Genomic DNA, 19,990 nt, shown 5'->3' on the forward strand with positions numbered 1-19,990 from the left:
CCCACCTGTCCAGCCCTGGGGTGGCCGAGCCAATGCCGACAGTGAGGAGATGGATTTGAGCAGATTGTAATTCTGGGGCAAAATATGGAGGATTTGGAGTGAGAAGGTGTACGGCAGCCAGCCCAACCAGGGATGTCCCCGTGGCTGCCAACAGTGGGGTAACCATGAGCATGTCCCACCTGCGTGTGATGCCGAGCCGGAAGGACCTGCAGACACAGGGAACATCCCAAAGTCTCACGCAGAGGGCTTGGCTATTATGTCCGAGCAGGATGAGCAAGCACGGGGGTGGGCAGGACAGAGGGGTTGGGGACTGTCACCCTTTGCGTGGGGGGACACAGGATGCCCATCTGCTAATGAGCCAAGGGGCAGCATCACCGAGGGGCGGCAGCACCGCCAAGGCGAGGCAGGGCATGGGCAGCATCACCGAGGGGCAGCACGGCCGAGAGGCAGCAGCGTGGCCGAGAGGCATCAGGGCGCAACCACCGTCCCCACCCAGGGGCCCCGGGCAGGGCAGCAGCTCGGTGGAGGGTTTCCTTCCTCCTGCCCCAGCCCGCGCTTCGCCAGCCACCCCGAGCACGAATGCAAGCGCATTTCATGTGACCTCCAGCTTCCTGTGCGCTCCCGGCTCGGTGCCGGTGCCGCAGGACGGGACGCGCTCGGTGCTGCCGGACACTGTGCCCTCGCCACCGGCCCTAGCGCTATGCTGCGCCGCAAGCCTTCCAACGCCGGGGACAAGGAGCCGGGACACAGGAAGGTGAGTACTGGCGGCATCCAGGTGCCCTCAGCACAGCAAACGTCCCAGCACATCCGGAGCTGTCTAAGCCTGGGCTGCCACGGGATGCTGAGCAGGAGGGCTGGTGCCAGGGGGCTGGGGCAGAGCCCTGGGAGCTGGGACAGCATGGCAGCGGCCCTGCCATCAGTCCATCTCTGTCTACACCAACTGTATGGCCCGTGGGCCTGGGCTTGTCCAGCTCCCTGTCTGGCTTGCATCCTGTTGGGAGGGGTGGCTGGGATGCACAGCTCCCAGGATCAGCATGGGTGTCAGGTGGGGTGCTGGTGGGATCCGTGGGGCTCCGCTGGGGGAGGCTGTGCCCTCCCCCCCTCCACAGGCTCCCCAGGCGTGGGCGGCCGCCTATCATTTCCTGGGGGGACGTGGCTGCGGTGGCGGCTGTGCAGCTCCCAGCCCCGCTTGCGCAGCAAGGTGCTGCGGTCGAGGCTGGAGCTCCGTCACGTGTGCCAGCCGCTTCCTCCGGCAGCACTGGTCCGAGACGGGAGCCACAGGAGCACCATCTGCCAGTATCACGGCCTCTCGAGAGCCCCCTGCATGGCATGGCCATGTGCCACTCCGTGCCACCCCGTTTGGAGGCTGACGTCACCAGTGCGGACAAAAACCGGCCCCTTATCCCCCCACCAGGTCTCGCATCAGGTGACACTTCATTTCTTGCCAAGCTTTGCTGGGCTGGCATCAGCAAGTCACCGCGGGGAGCGGGGGCAGTGCCTGGTGGCAGGGTCCTGCCCATGACAGAAACACACCCTGCCATGGCAGCTCCTCCGTGCTGGCAAGCTCCCGCAGGAAATATGTGTGAAGCGCCCTCCCCTGCACTAGGATGGCCCATCCAGCTCGGCCAGTCCCAGTGGGCATCCCCTGCCCTTGCCCAGCCACAGCTACTCTCACTTCCCCCTCCCTGCCGTGCTGCGGGAGAGCCTGGCTGCTCTGACTCACATCCCACTGCTAGGCTCTCCATGGCTCCTCCAGCCCCAGGGCAGCACCTTTCCTAGCTGCAGAGCTGTTTTATCTCAGCAGTGAAAGCCCCGGGGGGTTAAATGCACTTGGATCTGGTGGGTTCAGGGCACTGGGTTGGGAACAGGGCAAAAGCCAGCATCGCCTCTGCACAGATGCACCTGGAGCTGGCCCTGCCACATAAAGCGACAGCAGGGGTGCAGCTGAATGTCCCGTCATGAGCCAGCCCTCGGCAAGGAATGGCAAAAGCAAGTGCTCAAGGATGCTCAGTGGAACCAATGAGGAGAATAAAGGGGACAGCACAGGGCCAGGGTGTGCAGGGCCTTGGCTGCCACAGGAGCTGGCAGAGCTGATTGAGAACGGAAGTCCCTGGTTGTGGTGGTGGCAGAGCAAGCACTGTGGTGTGTGTTCTGAAGGCCTCAAGGGTGCTAGTGGTGGCAGCTGAGCTCACCCTGTCCCAGTGCATGAGCATGCTGGTGCTGTCATCCAGGGATGAAGGACACCTGGGACCATGTGGCTGTGCTGGCACCAAGGACACTCCAGGCATGGGAAAATCATTCCCATGTGAGAAAGGCACCTGAGGACATGGAGAGAGAAGGCAGGCAAGGGGCACAGGAAAGACTGAAAGGGGCAGGGACGGAAAGGTGTACCAGGACTGAGATCCAAAACCAGCTTTGATGGCTTAGGCATGGAGGTGTGGCACCAAGCCAGCTGGTGATATTAGGGGTGTACTCTCTGGGCTACAGGATGACACTCACAGGTGGAAAACATGGAAAACTTTCAGTCCTGGAGCTGACCCTGTGAGTAGTAGCAGGGGCATGGCTGCTCTGGTGCTCCCAACCCTTCACTGCCTGCCCACCTGTGCTGCGAGGAGGGAGCTGTGGTACTGCAGAGCCCTCTGTCCCCTCATGTCCTGGCCCCTGTGCCAGGGTGGCAGCATGTCTCAGCCCTGGGCTGCTACCAGCACGACAGTGCCAGGCTCCCCACCAGAGTATCCCTGCCCTGGGAATGCTGTGCCAAGCAGCTGCACAGGCACCAAGAGCTCCACATCCCAGTTCTGGCGAGTTCATGGCACACGGCAGCTCCTGGAAGAGGGCAGACAGGAAAGGCTGTGCCAGCCAAAAAACTCTTCCCAGCACTTGCATCACCCTGGGATGGGCAAAGCAGCCCAAAGGGAGGAGAGGAGCTGCAGCAGGGGATGCATGGAGAAGCCCTCATACCTTTCCATCTCCTGCCTCACACCTCATACCTTTCCATCTCCTCCCTCACACCTCTGCCCCTGCTCCCAGCTTTCCCTACAGCGTTCCAGCAGCTTCAAGGACTTCAGCAAGTCCAAGGTCAGCTCTCCTGTGTCAAGCGAGGAGTTCAACCTGGAGGAGAACGTGAGTTCCCAGCACCCCCGGGTCAGCAGCACCCCTTGACACATCCTGCTCCCCTGGGAACAGCCCATTTTAGAGCTGATTTCCCAAAATTCCTGGTCTTACCAGTGGCCCACGTATCATGGAGCAGCCCCAGGATGCCAGCACTGGTGGGATTTAGAATCTCACAGTCCTGTGTGACCCTGCTGAGGCTTGCCCAGGGTGGGAGGCTCTGCCTTCACTCTCCATCCTTCTGGCAGATCCCTGAGGATGATCCCAGCAGTGCCAGTCCTGAGGATGCTGCACAGAGCAGCGGAACAAAGTTGGGCAGGAAATGGCGGGCAGTCATCTCCCGCACCATGAACCGCAAGATGGGTAGGATGGCCATGAGAGCACTGGCTGAGGGGAAGGTGAGCAGGGGGTGTGGGGACAGAGGTGGGTGGGGGACAGCACCCCCTCCCTCGGCCTGACCCCAGTACCCCCAGCAGGGAGAGGTAGAAGAGGAGGGGTCCCCATGTCCCCTGTCCCCAGCCAGCAGCATGGAAGAGCGTAGCCATGACAAGGTGCCCCTGTCGTACCTGGAGCTGGAGGAGGAAGAGGACAAGCGCCCAGCCCTTGGCCGCCAGCTGTCCAGCGGTGAGGCCAGCCCCAACAAGACACTGGCCCTGTGTCCACAGCCAGGCACATCCTGACCTCCTCCTCTCTGCAGGCAGCGATATTGCCAGCCTTGGTGATGCTGGGGACAGCCGTCGGCTGGAGGAGACTGTCCCAGCCTACACCGGCCCCTTCTGTGGCCGGGCCCGCGTCCATACCGACTTCACCCCCAGCCCCTATGACAAGGATTCCCTCAAGCTGCGGGTGAGCCATGGCCGCTGTAGCCCCTGGGAGGGAGGGAGGGAGGGAGGGAGGATGGCTGGGAACCCCCATGAGGTGGGGGTGTTCCCTGGCTGTCCCCAAGCCCACCGCCATCCCATGTCCCCTGGCCCAGAAAGGTGATATCATCGGCATCATCGAGAAGCCACCTGTGGGCACCTGGACCGGGCTGCTCAACAACAGGGTGGGCTCCTTCAAGTTCATCTACGTGGATGTGATCCCTGAGGAAACAGTCCCTGCCCGCAGGAGCCGGGGCTCCAGCCGGAACAAACGCCTCAAGCCCAAGACCCTCCATGAGCTGCTGGAGCGCATCAACCTGCAGGTGAGGGACAGGGGTCCTGGAGGAACAGCAGCACCCAGCATGTGCCTGGTGTGCCAGCAGTGGAACCACCCCCCTCTCTGCTCTCCTTCGCTATCCCCCAGCTGCGTGGGTGCCTCCACTGAGCACCCCAGGGGCACAGAGGGGACACATGGGGCATTTCTGGGTAATGTGGGGGCAAGTGCCCACCATGGACCCGCACTGAGGCAGAAGCCGCAGGCCAGCATTAGGGCTCAGGGGGAGGAAGCCAGGGGAGCCACCTGAGCCCTGCTCACCCCTGCCCACACCCCCACCCAGGAACACACCCCCACCCTCCTGCTAAACGGGTACCAGACCCTGGAGGACTTCAAGGATCTGCGGGAGACCCACCTGAACGAACTGCACATCACAGACCCTGAACACCGTGCCAAGCTGCTGACAGCCGCCGAGCTCCTCCTGGACTATGACAGTAAGAGTCCTGGGGAAGGGGTGGGAGACCCTCTGGCTGGGCACACCAGCAGCACCACTAATGCCACAGCCCCTCTCCCAGCAGCCAGCGAGCCAGAGGATGGTGACAGCTCCGAAGCCCTGCCATCACCCTCAGAGCCCAAAGGGGATATTCCCCGGGACTCTGGCTGCTTTGAGGGATCAGAGACCCTGGATGGCAGCCGGGACGAGGCCGAGCTGGGGGGTCCCAAGGAGCAGCTGGGGGCTCTCTCCATGGCAGAATCCTCCTGAGCCTACCAGCACTGCCACTTCCCCCTCTGGCCCTTACAGAGGAGCTGGACTGGAGGGGATGGCTGCTGGTGGGGGACAGGGAAATCCCAGCGGTGGCACATTGGGGCCCAGCATGGCTCCCGCACTAGAGGCAGATGCTGCATGGGTGCAAGGTGCTCCAGGACATTTTGCATGGCACTGCCTGGCACCACTGCCGGACACTGGGACTCTGGGCACACCAGGGCACCACGTTCCCTGCCAAGACACCACAGGCAAGGGCTGCAAGGTTTGCCAGCAGGCTCAGGAAGGGAGCTGGGGACAGAAGCTGTGTCTGCAGGCAACTAAAGCCTTCCCAGGGCACTGTCACTGCTCAGCACAGAGACACCCCCCCCCCTCACCTGCCATGGGGGACAGCAAGATGCAAGTAACACAGCTAAGACACCCTGGAAGTGTGGGATGGAGAGGCCTGGAAAGGCATGGGGAAGGGGAAGAGGCAGCTGGCTTGGGGCAGCACAGACACACAGGGGCTAGAGCTCAGCCATTTTCAAACCAATTAAGTTTCCTTCATTGTTTTAAAATTAAAAAATAATAAGAAGAAGAAAAAAAATAAAGAACATCCAACCCTCGCCCAACCCCTCCCTTCCTTCTGGAGACCCTGACCAATGCAGGCAGGTCCTGGCAGGCAGCACTCCACATACTGCATGGAACAGGGAGCAGCAGAGCCAAAAAATACACTTTTTCACACCGAATTGGAGATTTGGTCAGTAGTGTGTTGGGTTGACTCCCGCGGGGTGGGGAACAGGACCCCTGTCCCAGGGGGATGGGACAGGATGGGATTGGGCTGGCTGGGGGGCCATGGCAGGGGGGCTGGGGTTCCTTCCCTGGCACATTCCAACTGGGAGCAGCTGTGGCAGCTCTGCCCTCTCACCTGGGAGAGGAGCCCCCAGCACCACAGGAGAGGGGGCAGTGCCAGTGCCACTTTAACACCACACCACTCGCTGCCAGCTACAGCCCAGCACCAGGGGCGAGGAGCAAGGTGGGAGGCACAGGCCAGGCTCCAGAGGGAGCAGGATCCCGGCTGCACCCACTCCACGCCACTGCTGAAAGCAGGGTGGCACAAGAGGCCAGGGACGGAGCAGCAGCAATTTCCCACTGCCAGGCAGGAGCATCACAGACACACACAGGACTGGCCAGGCAGAACACCCTCCAGCTGCCATCAGCCAGTGCACAGCTGTGGGGAGGAACAGGAGTGCCCAGCACTTGTGGCGTGGGATGCAGAGCTGCCAGGGCATGGAATGGCCTCTCCACCAGCAGCCTCTGTGGGGACCCCACTGGCGTGAGGGTCCTGCCAGTGTGGGACAGGAACTGTGGAATGTGGGGAGCCCTGCCAGGGCATGGAGCTCTCCCACTGTCCCCCCTGCCTCTCCTCCTCTGCCGAGGACACACAAGTGACCGACACCACACAGCCCAGCCCAGGGCAGCTGGCACAATCCCAAGAAGATCCAAGGCTCCCAAAGCCAGTCTAGGATGGCTGAGAACTGCAGAGGGAAGAACATGGGGACTCAATGACATAGAATCAGGGCTGGGGTTCTGCAAAGCAGCCATGCCACAGCCAGGGGAGGGCTCAGTGCAGAAACCCAGCAGCAAATAGAGCCCCAGCACCAGCCAGTGGCACAGGCAGACCCTTCCCTGCAGCTCAGTCCACCCTGGCACAACTGCTCTGCAGCTGGGGAGGGGCAGGGGGCCACCCTCTCCCTCCCTTGAACCTCTGGGGTGGTGTGAGCCCCACTGCAGGATAGGAAGGAAGGTCTCCTCACAGCTGCTGCCTTGCTACATCACATGAAAAGGAGCACAGGAAGGAAGCTACTTTAAAACTGCTGCCAGCAGAACTCTTTCCCACTTGTTTGGGTCCTTTGGGCACCATAGTGTCTCCTGACAAGCCTTGCCACGCCAACCACAAAACAACGCAACAGATTGGAGGGAGGAGGAGAGAGAGGACGCTGCTGCCATGATTGCTTTCCCCTTCCCATGGGGATTCCTCAGCAGGAGGGAGCAGGCCAGCCCTAAGGGCCTCACCTTGTCAGAGCTGGGCCCAGGCAGAGAGACAGCCCCAGCCCTGAGCCAGAATGGAGCATCCAGGACAGCCCACAGAGCCAGAGGCCTGGCCCCAGCTATGGGCAGACCTACCTCAGTGGTGGCAGTGCCCATGCTGATCAGGGCACACCACCCACGCTCGCTGTCCCGTGCCACCGTGCCAGGCCAGCGCCACCTGCACTGCAGTGAGTAATGAGTAAAGCAAAATGGCCATGGGGAATCAGGTGCCTGCCATCCAGCCCTTCTCCTCCTCTCCTCCACCACTTCCAGCTTTGATTAGACAAAACAAGAAAGTTCTCCCTTCCAAGCAGATGCTAGTGCTCCGCTCGCCCAGCATCTGGGGAGGGCACCAGGAGCTCCCCAGGTGTTCGCTGCTTCTCCTCTGGCATCTTGGCGTTGTTCATGGACGACGCAGGGACCTGGGGAGAGAGGACAGAGTGACCTGCAGGAACACCCCCAGTGCAGAACCCGAGCACACAGGCCCCAGTGCTCAGCTACTGCTTCCAGCTCCACTGGCAGCAGTCTCAGTTGGGCTTGGGAAAAAGAGAAACCAGAAACTGGGGCCACCCAACAGGCAGAACAGCAGCTTCAAGAAGAGCTGAAGAGCACTGGGCTGCTCCAGCAGAAGCGTCTGGACTATGTCCACGAGAGAAGGAGCAGGCCCAGCCATTTCCCACCACATTCACGAAATAATTTAGATGGAAAGGGCACTCTGGAGGTCTCCTGTCAAAGCACATCCTTAAAGCAGGGCTAATTTCAAACACAGAGCAGGCTGCTTGGGGCCATAACACCTTTCTCCAAGAATGGAGATCCAAAGGACAGCCCTGCAGCTCACACTCAGCACCAGAACAAGATGCTTGCAACTTCCCAGCCCTCCCCAGCCCCGCTGAGCTCCATAGGCAACAGCTCCTGAGTGCTCTCATGGAGGGACTGGTCTCCAAAACCATAGCCAGCTTTGATCTCCTTTGAGAAAATCCAAGGAAACCAAGACACACTTGGTTTCCAGGATTGGAGCAAAAGGGCTTTTCAGCAGCAGCCTCTCAGCATGGCCCCCCATGTTGTTTTGTCCTTCCTAAGTCACACTCTCAGCTCTCGCTGTCCCAGAGCCCCCCGCAGCTCCCAACTCACAGCACTGGTGGGAGGAATGCTGCTGTCCTGCTGCTTCATGCCACCTTCCTGGGCCTGCCCAAGGCCCTGTGTGGCCGGGGCCTCCTGCACACCAGGCCCCCGTGGGCACGACCCCTCCTGAGCTGTGCTCTCCTCCTGCTGCAGGATGCCCCGTCTGTCCAGGACACTGCAAGAACATAGCCACACCATGAGAAATCCATGTCTCCCCAAATCCCACCTCTCTTCCCAGCAGAAGAAGTGCTGGTAGAAGACAAAGGTCAAGGCTGCCCCTCAGGAGCTTACCTGGGGGGCAGGGGCCCGCAGAGCACCTCACAGCAGTTCTTCACTATGTTGCCGTGGCTGTAGGGATTCTGCACACGGTTCTTCCCAGTCCAGGACCCCTTAATCTGAAACAGTCAGGCACAAGCTCAGATTTACTCCAGGGACACCCTGCTCCAGCCCCCAGTGTGACACACTGAGAAACGGCGACAGCTCGGAGGAAGAGGAAGGCTCTACTTACATCTTCATTGGTTGTCTGATTCAGTGCCACCAGAAAGGTGTGGAACCCAGTTAACCCTACCACTGACCACAGCGTAAAGAAACAGATGAGCACCTCCAGTACAGTGAGAACAGTTAAGGACTGGGAACAGCCTGAGAGCAGGCCCAGCCCACCTGTTACTGCCCCCAGAAACAGCAATGTCTCTTCCTCTCCTACCCAATGTTTTCTGTTTTATTCTCCTCCCAAAAGCCACAAAACTGCTCCCCACATTGACATCGGGAGGAAAAACGCTTGGAAAGATTCAGAGTGGCCTAGGCAGCTGCTTCACAATGCAGCTCCCACTAACCCCCAGCTTTGAAGAGAAGCCAAGCCCTCAGGACCATGGAAGGATATGTCCCTGGGGTTTCCTTCAACGTGTTCAGAAACCCAATCTTCAGAGATTCTGCAATACAAAAAGAGCAATTTTTTAATCTGGAACATCCCATTGAGTCCAGTTCCCTTTCCCACTCCATCACTCTGGTTTCACACCACCATCTGTAGCCCCACTCCCTTCCTCCCAGCTATCCAGCTTTCCAGGCAGACTCACTCAGTGCTACGTAGACAATGTTGAAGGTGAAGATGTAGATGGTGAGGAGGGAGAGCGAGAGGATGAAGAGGTAGAAGTAGCGATAGTTCCTCTTCCCCACGCAGTTGCCCACCCAGGGACAGTGATGGTCGAAGCGCTCTGGGGAAGGCAAGATGAAGATCAGCACTGCCCTGGCATGGTCCTGTCCACCTCTAGATCCTTGCTCCTATGCTCCCACATTGAAAATCCCCCAGGCTGACACAAACTGCCAAGTCCAACCCTCTGCTCACTCAGAACCCCCCTTTCATGAGGTCAGAACATCCCAAATCATTTTATGAGTCATTATGCACATTAAGAGAGAGTTTGAGCTTGACACATCATGTGTCTTCTCTCCCTGAGGTACAACAGCCACTCCACATGGTTAGATGAAGGCCTGGGGGTCCCCAAGTTCTTACCCTGGAATAATCAGGAGAGAGTTCAAGGAACTGCATAAACACACAAAGACTGGGAATCTGAAGAGGAGGAAAGGGGTCCAAAAGGATGGGATTTCTGCCTGGAGCAGTGATGCTGAACACGAGCCAATTACATACACCAAAGGAGGACAACAACCAGGGCACCCCAGGATCTCTGCTGATGAAGGAGCTGCTGAGATACAACTCACCAATGGAACGCTCCAGCCCTGCAAGGCCACAGAGTCCAGTGGAACTCAAAAACGGGCTGCACATGTATGCAGAGCAGCTGGAGGTTAGACTGGTTATTCCCAAAGTCCTGGCAAAGTGGAAGCACCTGGCTCCAGGTTTTGAGCAAACCTCAAGCTCCCTGAGTGCAGGACAAGGCAGCCTGGACACTCCAGAAGTCCAGAGCTGCCCAGCACAAGCCTGGGCACAGGTCTGTCCCTCTCCTGAGGCTCCCTGAGAGAAGCAGGCCCAGGCCCAGGCCCAAGCCCCACTCACCCACGCAGTTGTCACAGATGCTGCAGTGCGAGGCGCGGGGCGGCCGGAAGATCTTACACGTGTAGCAATACTTGAGCTTCACGATCTGGTTGTTGATCTGGAAGTTCTTGATGCGCGGGGGAGGGCGCTGACCCTGCGGCACAGTCCCATTGGTGGCCTCTGCCAGAGAGAACCGGGCACAGATCAGACCTGCTGCTACAACACAATAGGCCTTGAACGACAACTCATTTTCCTGCCTTTCCTACCAGCAGGATTGGAGCCTGCTGGCTCTGGAGCCAGAGGCTGCAGCTCTGCTCACGCAGGCTAGAGCCAACCTGGCAGCTTGGAGGCAGGAAAAGGGATGCCAGAGCTTTCATGGGCATGTTGAGAGTGGGCTGGGTGTTGCACCCATATCCACCAAACCTTTCTACCTGAAGGATCAAGGGGACCACCCCAAGATTTTGGCACCCCTTCTCAAAAGTGAACTGAGTTGGTATGCACACAGCTATGGGAAAGAAAGCAGCAGGTGAACAGGCTCCCAGAGAGGGATGCAGGTACACTGTGCTGCCTTTTTGAGATTTGGCCAACCACAATGAGCTAGCAGACTGGGGCAATCCTCGCTTTTGGAGGTCCAGCCGGGAAGATAAGCTCTGCAGGGACTGTAACCTAGAAGTATGCTATAAATAGAGAGGCTTTTCCAGCCCTCACCAGCTTGGCTGCTCCACACTCACCAATCTCCATCTCAATGAAGGCTGCCTCATCGGGCAGGGCCCTCGGGATCACCCCAGGGTCACTGAAACTCGTCCGCAGCAGTGTGGCCATGGCGAACAGGAAGAGAACTGCTGCAAACACAGGGATGGCCGGGGACAGCTGGACAGCTAGGTAGCGGCACCTGCGGACAAGGGGTGGGAGGTGATGAGTCAGAGTCTGCTGGCACCGGGCTGAGTGCCTGGCACCATAGCAGAACCTGGGCGCTCTGGAGCACTGCTTAGATCGGGAGCAGAGAAGTGGTTCGGTACATCCTTCTGATCCCACCACCACAGGGGAGCACTCCTGGAGCAGCTCCAACAACCAGACACCATCACAGTATCTCCATGTTTTCCATCAACCAGGCATGGATACTTCCCAGCATTTGTTTTGTTTGCAGTTCCCATTTTAGGCGATGCCAGAAACACAGCCAGGCAGCTGGAGAGACCTGAGATTAGACCATTAGATTCCTGCTGCCAAGGGATGGGCCAGACCACTGGGAGAAGCACCCAAGGCCCCACCCCTAGAGAGCCGGAAGGCATGGAACCCTGGGGGGGATAGTGGGAATCTCTGGCTGGCCCCTAAAGGGCAGTAGTTTCCAGCACCACAGAAATTATTGGGATTAAGTGCATCCTGTGCTTCTCAGGAATGGATTCCTGTGGAAGTGCAACATTCCCATGCAACAAGACATCTGGCTTTTCTGAGACAAGGGACAATTTCCTTTGGCTTTTCTGAGACAAGGGACTAGAACACTCCAAATAAAGCCGAAAGGCTCCTGCTTCAAGACTCCCCCAGCTCAAAAGGGAACAAAGTTTGTTTGCTCTATAAATGCAGCAAGGCCTGACAAGGAGTTTATGGTGCTGATCCCACTGATGAAGAAGATGCAAAGGGAGCATGGGACTCATCTCACCATGGCCGTGCTGCTCCTGGACACCCACAGCCATGTCCCCCTAGGCACCACAGCACAGGCTGTGTGGAAGGCCTGGGCAGAAGTCATGGTTTAGAGACATACTGGGCTGAAAGAAAACACATTTTACTCTGATTCCTTCAGATAACCCCACTGATGTTGGGATGAAGTTCCTATAGAGCTTTGCTATGGTTTAAGGGAAACTCCACCTAAATCCCACCACTTGTGCTATGTCTCACCTCTCCTTACACATATCCCTTACCCAGGTGCCTCCTGATAGAGCTGGACACACAGTCTTTCAGGCCTTTCTTGGATCCACCCTTTATCCCCTCTGGTAAGGGGTGGATCCAACCCAGACTCCTGCTGTTCCACAGTTACTCTCCAGAGGAGCATCAGGCTACTGCAGTAAGATGCCAGGGATTATCCTCCCTGGGGGGGCTGCCATCCCAAGCAAGGCCATTTCCATGACCTCCACAGTACTATTTAATTCTGGACAGCATTCCCACCACAGATTCCCCAAACACAATGCAGTTCGCAGCTCCAGCACCAAGCTCTGCAGACCCACTGCAGGAACATTCCCCAAGCCACTGCCTGACAACAGCAGTTGCCCCCCATGTGTGCCAAGGACAGAAGGGCTGCAAACTGAAGCTACAGCACACTTTAGTCAAAGCTGCAACACCAGGAGCCCACAGCAACACCCAGGACCTGGCCCCTAAACCAACACCCTTCATTTCAGACATGGCACACTCTTCAGTTCCCCAAAACAATGTCCCTGTGCCCAGCCCTGCCCACGGACGAAGAAATAGAGGGCTGAGCTTATCGTCCTCAGGCAGCCCAAGATAACTTTGCATTCCCTTTGCAAGGACAAAGTCCAGGGAGAGCTGCAAGTCAGTCAGTGAGTAAACAAAACCTTGGAGTCCATTTGGGGTAGAAATATGGGGTCAGGAACATGGAACATAGAATTACGTGCAGGTCAGCCTCTTCTCCCAGGAGATCAGTGACAGGACAAGAGGACACAGCCTCAAGCTGTGTCAGGGGAGATTCAGGTTGGACATCAGGAGAAAAAAATTTATCCATGGAAAGGGCTGTCAGGCATTGGAAGGGCTGCCCAGGGAGGTGGTGGAGTCCCCATCCCTGGAGTTGAACAAGGAACAACTGGATGTGGCACTCAGTGCTCTGGTCTGGTTTACAAGGTGGTGACTGGTCACAGGTTGGACTTGATGGTCTTGGGGGTCTTTGCAAACCTAAATGATTCTGTGATTATTCCTGGAAAAGCTGGACACTGACTGCACCAAAGGGCTGCAGCCTGACCCTTGTCCAGCTGATACGACAGCTTTTGGAACTGCTGTGACAACGTGAACATATTGTGGGTTTAAGTATGGATCCATGAGCTGTGTTAAAGCTGAGCCATGGCTCTCCTGCTTCTGCACAGGCTTAGCTTAGCTTCCCTTAGCTGGGCTGGCTTCTGTGGCCCCTTGCAGGTGAGGGCAGATGTGAGAGCCAGAGGAGCTCCCACCACACTGAAACTGCATCCCAAGCCCCAACGTGGAGCCCACCATGTGCCTCCCATCCTCCTCTGTACTAATGGAGCCTCACTCTTTGGGAGGTGACTTTTCAGGGAACACATCCACAGCAGGGAAAGCAACCACACGAGATCTTGACTTGGTATTGAGGTATTCACTAGCACTGGGGTATCTTCAGTCTGTGCCTTATCTCTAAGACGATTTCTCTGCTCAGAAACAGACTTTAAAGATCTTTTGTTTAGGAGACCTCAGAATCAACAGAGATGCTCTGTCGGCACGTGAGGATGCTGCTCCCCCACTCCTAGCACCATATCTGTGCTCTGGAGCGTTTTGTCACCAAAAAGCAGACAATAACAGCACTATCACCACTCATCATCATGGTGGGGTGGGCTAGGGGCAGGAACGCTAAACAAAGAGATCATTGGACTGGGGAGAAGGAGGAGAAGCAGCTGGGAGGTGCCATGAATTACGGTGCTTGGCCGGTCATTTTGCACCTGCTGGGGAAGGTCTGCTGTAATCAGCACATTGAGCAAAGCTCTGGAGGAAGGGGAAAGCCACCACACCAACCCTGGTGACAGGGACTGCAGCCACAGCCACAGGGCAGCACATCTCCCAGGCAGGCCCTGCCAGGGCTCGGCACAAGCTGTGCAGTATAACCCACTCACATCTCACCTGCAAATCACCTGGTTAACTTTCCTCAACTACAGCACAACCACACCGTGTGCCTGGTCTGAGTGCCAGCAGAGCTGTATCTTTCCCAAATGCCTGACCCTCACCAGGGCACTTCAGCCTGCCTGTGCTGGTGTTCACACCAGCTCTGGGATGCTGTCCAGGAGCCACTGTGTTTGCAGTAAGTGTGGAAGCAGCTGCCCCGAAACCCTGTATCCGCACGCACCACAACACTGTATCCAGGCCCTTCCCAGCAGCACCAGGCAGAGCCGGAGCTCTCCATGGAACCTCTCCCCATCTGCCAGCAGTAACACATCAACTGTCAGCACACCCCATGTGCTTGTGCCCCAACTGAGGCAGGAGGCTGACACATTATGCCGACATTATTGCTCTTTTCCTGGCTAAAAATCAAACCTCTGCCCAGGCAAATCACCCCAAGATCCACCTGGGAATGGGGGTGCCACAGAGGATGTGGAGGCTGCAGGGAGGGTGAAATCATCTCCTGAGAAGGAACCCACATATAAGAAAAAGGTCAGTCCAAACCCTGGGAGTGGCCCCTTCCCACAGAAATAGGAGCAAAACAAGCTGAACTCTGGATACCAAAAAGTTCACTTCTACTGAGAGAAATGACAATGATTAAAAAGCACCAATCAACTCGTGTAAGTTTTGACCATGCTTGGCACAAATCTAACCAGAGGTAACACCAGCTCAGAAGCCCCTCTGTCAGTCTTGGGTCTCCGGGGCTTGAAAATCAAAACTAAAAAATAAAGTCACGCAAGGGGCAGCGTAGGTGTTTTCACCTCCTCAGAAAAGAAAGGCATTTCCATCTCTACAAGCTAAGAAAGTAGGAAAAACGAAGTGACAAACATGCCTGGACGTTGGAAAATACAAGAGCAACCTCTTCCCATGAGGAGGTGGGGTTGCTGGTGCTATCGTGCCTCTGATATTTACAGATGACAAGTTTTGTGCTGAAAAACCAGAGACAAAAGAAATCCCATTCTCTTCAGCTGAGTGTAGAACTCACTTCAGGAGAGACAGGAACTGCAAAGGGAACTCGCAGCAGAGCAGACACCGCATCCCATCATTCCAGTTCCTAAATGGATTTCACAAGCGTTTTATCTGGTATTCTCCCCATGCTGGAGCACCTCGAGAAGACTTAGCAGCTAAGTGTCCAACCACAGGGCTGACATACCATTAGGAGTCTGCAATAATGCCAAGAGGATGTGAAACTGAATTTTATGGGATGTGTTACGGAGCAGACCCAGTTAAACACAGGTCTCGGACTCTGCAGGGACCAGCCCCAAGCAGTGGGAGCTGCTCCCTGCCGACGTAGTCATGAGAGAGGTGCCCTTGGGCAGAGGACTCCAGTTGCTGCAGAGCCCTTCCCGGGAGCCAGCACAGCTCCGTCCCTCTGCCTTATCTAGGAGGGAGGAGTCGGATCTCAGGTACAGCACTGAGTTCCGCCAGCCTCTGTGTCCTGTTTGCTCCTGGATGGAGACATTCCCCCAATCCCAGACAACTGCGCTGCAGATTGAGGGATCAAAAGACAGAAATTCCCACCCACAGCCTGCTTGCCTGTGGACACCATGGAGCAGCCGACAGCACCAGAGACACTCGGAGGAAAAACACCATCACCAGCATCTGCCCCACGAGTGCGGCCATAGCTCCAGGGCTGGGGAGGACCCTGCCAGTGAGGAACGGCAGTGTCTTTTCTCCTGACATGGGTGCCAGTCCCCACTGGCCTCGGCTGTAACTGGAGCCAGCGCAGCCCGGAGCACCGGGATCAAGCCCAGCCCGGTGCAGGGCGAGCAGCCAGACGGATCCTGGCTCCATGCACCCCAGAGCTGTGCTCAGACAAGGTGTGACTGCGCAAGTGATTCAGCTGAATGGAACAAGCACCACTGCACAGGCAGCCTGCAGTGAGTGAGCAGCTAGGGAAAAGGCTCTCCGCCCACCACCGGCTGCCGCGCTCCAAATCCAGACATGAACTTTAAGGGGAAACCAGGAATTTCCATGCAAACACTAAAGAATCTGTCAGTCACTGAGACAAATGGACAACATGGTTAAAGATCAAGGCTGAGATCCTCACACAAAACTCCCTACACACGCTGGGCAGGCAGGGATCCCTAGCAGCCAAGCTGCTTATCTCAGCCTGATCAGTGAAACAGAGACCTTGGGGAGTGTTTCCAGCTGGGAAGGCAACATTTCATTCATATCCCAAATTCAAAAACCCCCAAACAAATTCAAAACAACTCCCTCTCTTCCAAATAAAAAACACTGAGGTGTTTTGCACTGAAAGAATCAAATGGGTGTTTGGGCTTTCCCAAATTTTTCCTTATCTCCCTCAGAAGATTTAACTAAAATTCAGAGGTGATCCTGCTCCCAGCAGCACTTCCCCCTCAGAGCCCACCCTCCAGCTCTAGGCACGGCCTGGATGTCTTGGTGCAAGCCACCCCTCCAGCCTCTGCCTGCCAGAGCATGGAAAGGGGCTTCTCAAGGAATTTCCAGTCACATTCCTGACTAACCACAGCCTAGCACTGGAAAACAGCCTTGGCTCACTCTGCCTAGCACAACCACAGCAGAGCGGGATGTGGTTCACTCTCTTGCTACAGACAAGATCTACAGGGAGCCAGGGCAATTAGCCCTCAAATCAGTGTTTCTGGAGCAGCAACACTCTTAGTTCTTCCTGTAAGACTTGAAGGCTCAGCCCCATTTTTCAGATTAAAAAAATCCCAAACATCAAAACAAGAGTGGTGTCACTTGGTACCTCAGAAGGCAGACTGAGCCGGGGATAATTTGGGCAGGGAACTAGGGAGCGCCACGCTGGGCCAGGGAACGTAGAAACAAGTTCCCTGGTCTGGGAAAGATGTTGAGGAGGACAGCACATGGCCGAGGGCTTTATAGATCTGCAGAAATAGCCAGGGCTTAGCCAGAAAGAGCTCCTTCCACTCGTTCTTCCTGGCTTAGCAAGCTTTTGTGTTACCCAATCCTGTTTCAGCCCTTCTCCTGCCCCAGAAAACAAACATGTCCATGGAGACCAAGGAAGGAAAGTTTTGCAGCTGTTTAGCTGATCAAAGCTCATCCTCAAACCAGGCAACAGGACTGCCCACAGCATTGGCCTGGACAAACACAGGCTTTTCCCTTTCTGCTTGTTTTCTGATTTTAGGTTTACTCTAAGGCCAGCCCAACTCCCCGGCCCAGCTCCCAGGGAGAGCTGAGGGGAGGGAGCAGATCTCTCTTTTTCAGCAGGATCAAAGGTTTGGGCTGAAGGTCTTTAGGCTGCCAAGGTGATCTAAGGGGTGGTCAGACCCTTCCCAAACAAGTCCCGGCCCGGGAGAGCTCCAGCCGGGGAGACCCTGCTGTAGTGCAGCCTGGGAGCTGGGGGCAAGTCCGACTGGCAGGAGGCCTGGAGCCACCAAGCCCACTCCTTATTAATTCTCCAGATGGGGTTACCTCCTTGGTGGGGCTGACATGGGGGCTGCACATCGCCCCGTGGGATGCAGGCTGGGCCCCGGGGCTGCAGCAGTATTGCCCTTGCACCGTGGGCATCCCAGAGCCAGGAACACCTGGGACAAGGGACTGCCAAGTCCCAGACAGAAGGTGACCCGTGGGGAAGAAGGGCCAGTTGTGTTGAGCCCGCAGCGTCCCAACACAGGGAATTGTGACCCACGGGGATGCAGGGCCAGTGTCACCCTCCAGCAGAGCCGGAGGGAAGCTACGGCAGGGCCCATCATCTCCAAAACCTCCAGGCTCAGTCCACTGAGCGTGAAGAGGCAGATTCCGAACACGGAGAGCCACACTCTGCCTGGCTGCATCGTACCAGGCACCCCTCCCTCGGCTCCTCCCCAAGCCCGTCCCGCGGGGTCCCCCGGGAACTCACTCGAAAGCGAAGAAGAGGGCGCAGGTGCCGAGGATGAGGAAGAGTGTCAGGTAGAAGATGCCCTTCTGCCGGGCCATCATGATGCGGCCGTCGCAGCAGAAGGTGTTCCTGCCCGGCAGCTTCTCCCATTTCCGAACCACCTTCTTCCTCGCCACCATCACCGACATGGCGGGACCGTCACTGGGGCGGCAACGACCGCCGCACGTTCGGACGCTGCTGCTGCTCCTTCGCCGCCCGCGCGCCCGGCATCATCGGGGCCCCGCGGGGCTGCGCTACATTGGGCTGGGCCGGCGGCTGCGGGAGAAGGAACGGGGAGAGCGCTCGGTCAGCACCGGGGCGGCGGCGGCACCGGAGCGGGGGGCGGCGGCCACCGTCGCCGTGGAAACCTCGCGCCCGGGAGGGGCGTCGCCGTGGGAATCCACCAGGGAAGGGGCGCGGGGCGCGCCCAGGAAGACCCTCGACTGGGCGGGAGGGGGCGGCGGGGCGGCCCCGCACCGGGAGCCGACGGGGCAGGGTAGGGCCGGGCCACACAGGGTAGGGCAGGGCAGCCCCGGCTCTGTGGGCGTCCCGAGACCCGGAGGGGAGAGAGCGGAAGGGAAGGGTTCGAGAGGGAGCGGGAGAAGACGGGAAGGGAGGGCACGGGAGAAGCCCCGCGCTGCCGCTCACCCGGTACCTGTGCCGCTCGGGCCGCGCCAGTCGCTCCCTCCGCGCCGGGCGGGGCCGCCACGCCCCGCGCCCTGAGGGGGCGGAGCCGCCACGGTCATTGGTCCCACCGCGTCCCCGCCCCGCCCTTCCGCTCTCCGCCTGCTCATTGGTCGTGCTCGCTGTCACTCCGTGGCAGCTCCTCCCACCCCGCCGCTTCTCGCCTGTCCATTGGTCATCAGCACTGTCACTTGGCGGCGACTCCTCCCGCCCCGCCGCTTCTCGCCGGCCCGTTGGCCATGCGCGTTATCACTCCGCGCGGTTGGCCCCGCCCCGGTGCGGACAAGGGCAGGAGGGAGGGGCGGGGCGCGGCACGGGCACGGGATGGGGTGGGGCGGGGCGGGGCCGGGCGCGGTGCTGTGTGGCCGGGGGAGCTCCGGCGAGGCGGGGACAGCGGCCCCGGTTTGACTCGGCCCGGCCCGGCCTGGCCCCACCCCGACGGCTCCCGCCAGACCTCCTGAAACCGGCACCGGCTCCCGTTCGCTGTTTCGTTTTCTCGCACCGGGTGCCCACAAGGACCGGGCTGCCGGCCCCATCGCCGCGGGGAGCGCACGGGATGCTCCCGTCAGGGGTTCCCCCCCCCCCACCCCCACATTTTGCACAGTAGTTTTCACATGGTTTTGCACACCCAGACCCTGGGATTGGGTTCGGAGAACCCCCCGGCATCCTGCCACCAGCATCCCATCCCTGGCATCCTACCTCGGGGCGTCCCGCCCCTGGCATCCCACCCCGGCATCCCTCTCTGTCATCCCACACACAGCGCTCCCCGTGGGCACGTGGCTGCAAAGGCACGGCCCGGTGCGTCAAATCCAAGAGGGAAACACGGAACTTTTCCCACGGTTGTTGCTATGGAGACGCGAGCAGATGGGAAACAGCTCGTTATCCCTCTCCCTTCGGCAGGCCCCTGCCCTGAGCACCGCTGTGCACCCAGTTCGGGATGGAGGAGGAGGAGAACGACAAGGAGGACGAGGAGGATGAATGCTGCGGGCGCAGGTGACAGACACTGACACCTCTTCGTAGCTGAGAACTCCGTGTATTTCCTCCAACGATCCCTTGGATCCCATAAACCCCAAAAATGCTCTCAGGAGCCGGAGCCGGTGAGGGAATTCGTCCTCGAGCCCACGGCACTGGCACGTCCCGGGGGAAAACAGCGAATCCTAGAATCACTGGAGCTGGGGGGACCCACGAGGGTCACGGATGGAGGGGAGACCTTCAGAGCTGCTCTGGGCCGGCGGTGCGCACAGCCGGCTCCCACTGCCCGGCTAAACGGGATCATTCCGGGAGGGCCAGAGCTGGTCCGGAGCCCCTGAGGGTCCCGTCCAAGGCCGGGACGGTGGACTCCGTGCCCCGGTCTCTCCCGGTCCTGCCGGACCCCCCC

General features: G+C 58.4%; 2 protein-coding genes across 7 annotated transcripts; one reads left to right on the top strand and one right to left on the bottom strand.

The window, feature by feature from the left end:
- The first annotated feature begins 6 nt into the window (after positions 1 to 6).
- On the top strand, positions 7 to 5,736 carry SASH3 (SAM and SH3 domain containing 3). 6 transcript variants are annotated; one of them, XM_085059916.1, is made up of 9 exons: positions 7 to 158; positions 608 to 754; positions 1,257 to 1,426; positions 3,031 to 3,509; positions 3,585 to 3,735; positions 3,809 to 3,957; positions 4,088 to 4,294; positions 4,589 to 4,739; positions 4,809 to 5,736. In XM_085059916.1, the coding sequence occupies exons 1-9, from the start codon at positions 133 to 135 to the stop codon at positions 5,006 to 5,008; spliced, it is 1,680 nt and encodes a 559-aa protein (XP_084916042.1). In that variant the 5' UTR covers positions 7 to 132; the 3' UTR covers positions 5,009 to 5,736. The 6 variants fall into 6 exon arrangements, with proteins under 6 accessions (XP_084916042.1, XP_084916046.1, XP_084916045.1 ...); XM_085059920.1 differs by lacking the exon at positions 1,257 to 1,426 and having other exon boundaries at positions 20 to 158; positions 3,031 to 3,123; positions 3,360 to 3,509; positions 3,588 to 3,735; XM_085059919.1 differs by lacking the exon at positions 1,257 to 1,426 and having other exon boundaries at positions 141 to 158; positions 3,031 to 3,123; positions 3,360 to 3,509.
- ZDHHC9 (zDHHC palmitoyltransferase 9) lies at positions 5,529 to 18,689 on the bottom strand. The gene is made up of 10 exons (XM_085059922.1): positions 18,577 to 18,689; positions 17,911 to 18,204; positions 10,916 to 11,076; positions 10,206 to 10,364; positions 9,274 to 9,411; positions 9,081 to 9,129; positions 8,709 to 8,811; positions 8,492 to 8,595; positions 8,210 to 8,375; positions 5,529 to 7,500 (listed from the first exon to the last, which is right to left on the bottom strand). The coding sequence occupies exons 2-10, from the start codon at positions 18,075 to 18,077 to the stop codon at positions 7,396 to 7,398; spliced, it is 1,152 nt and encodes a 383-aa protein (XP_084916048.1). The 5' UTR covers positions 18,078 to 18,204; positions 18,577 to 18,689; the 3' UTR covers positions 5,529 to 7,395.
- Positions 18,690 to 19,990: the final 1,301 nt, after the last annotated feature.

The sequence above is a fragment of the Lichenostomus cassidix genome, chromosome 4A (genome assembly GCF_008360975.1).
Source record: "Lichenostomus cassidix isolate B80296 chromosome 4A, HeHo_3.0, whole genome shotgun sequence".
NCBI classification, from domain to species: domain Eukaryota; kingdom Metazoa; phylum Chordata; class Aves; order Passeriformes; family Meliphagidae; genus Lichenostomus; species Lichenostomus cassidix.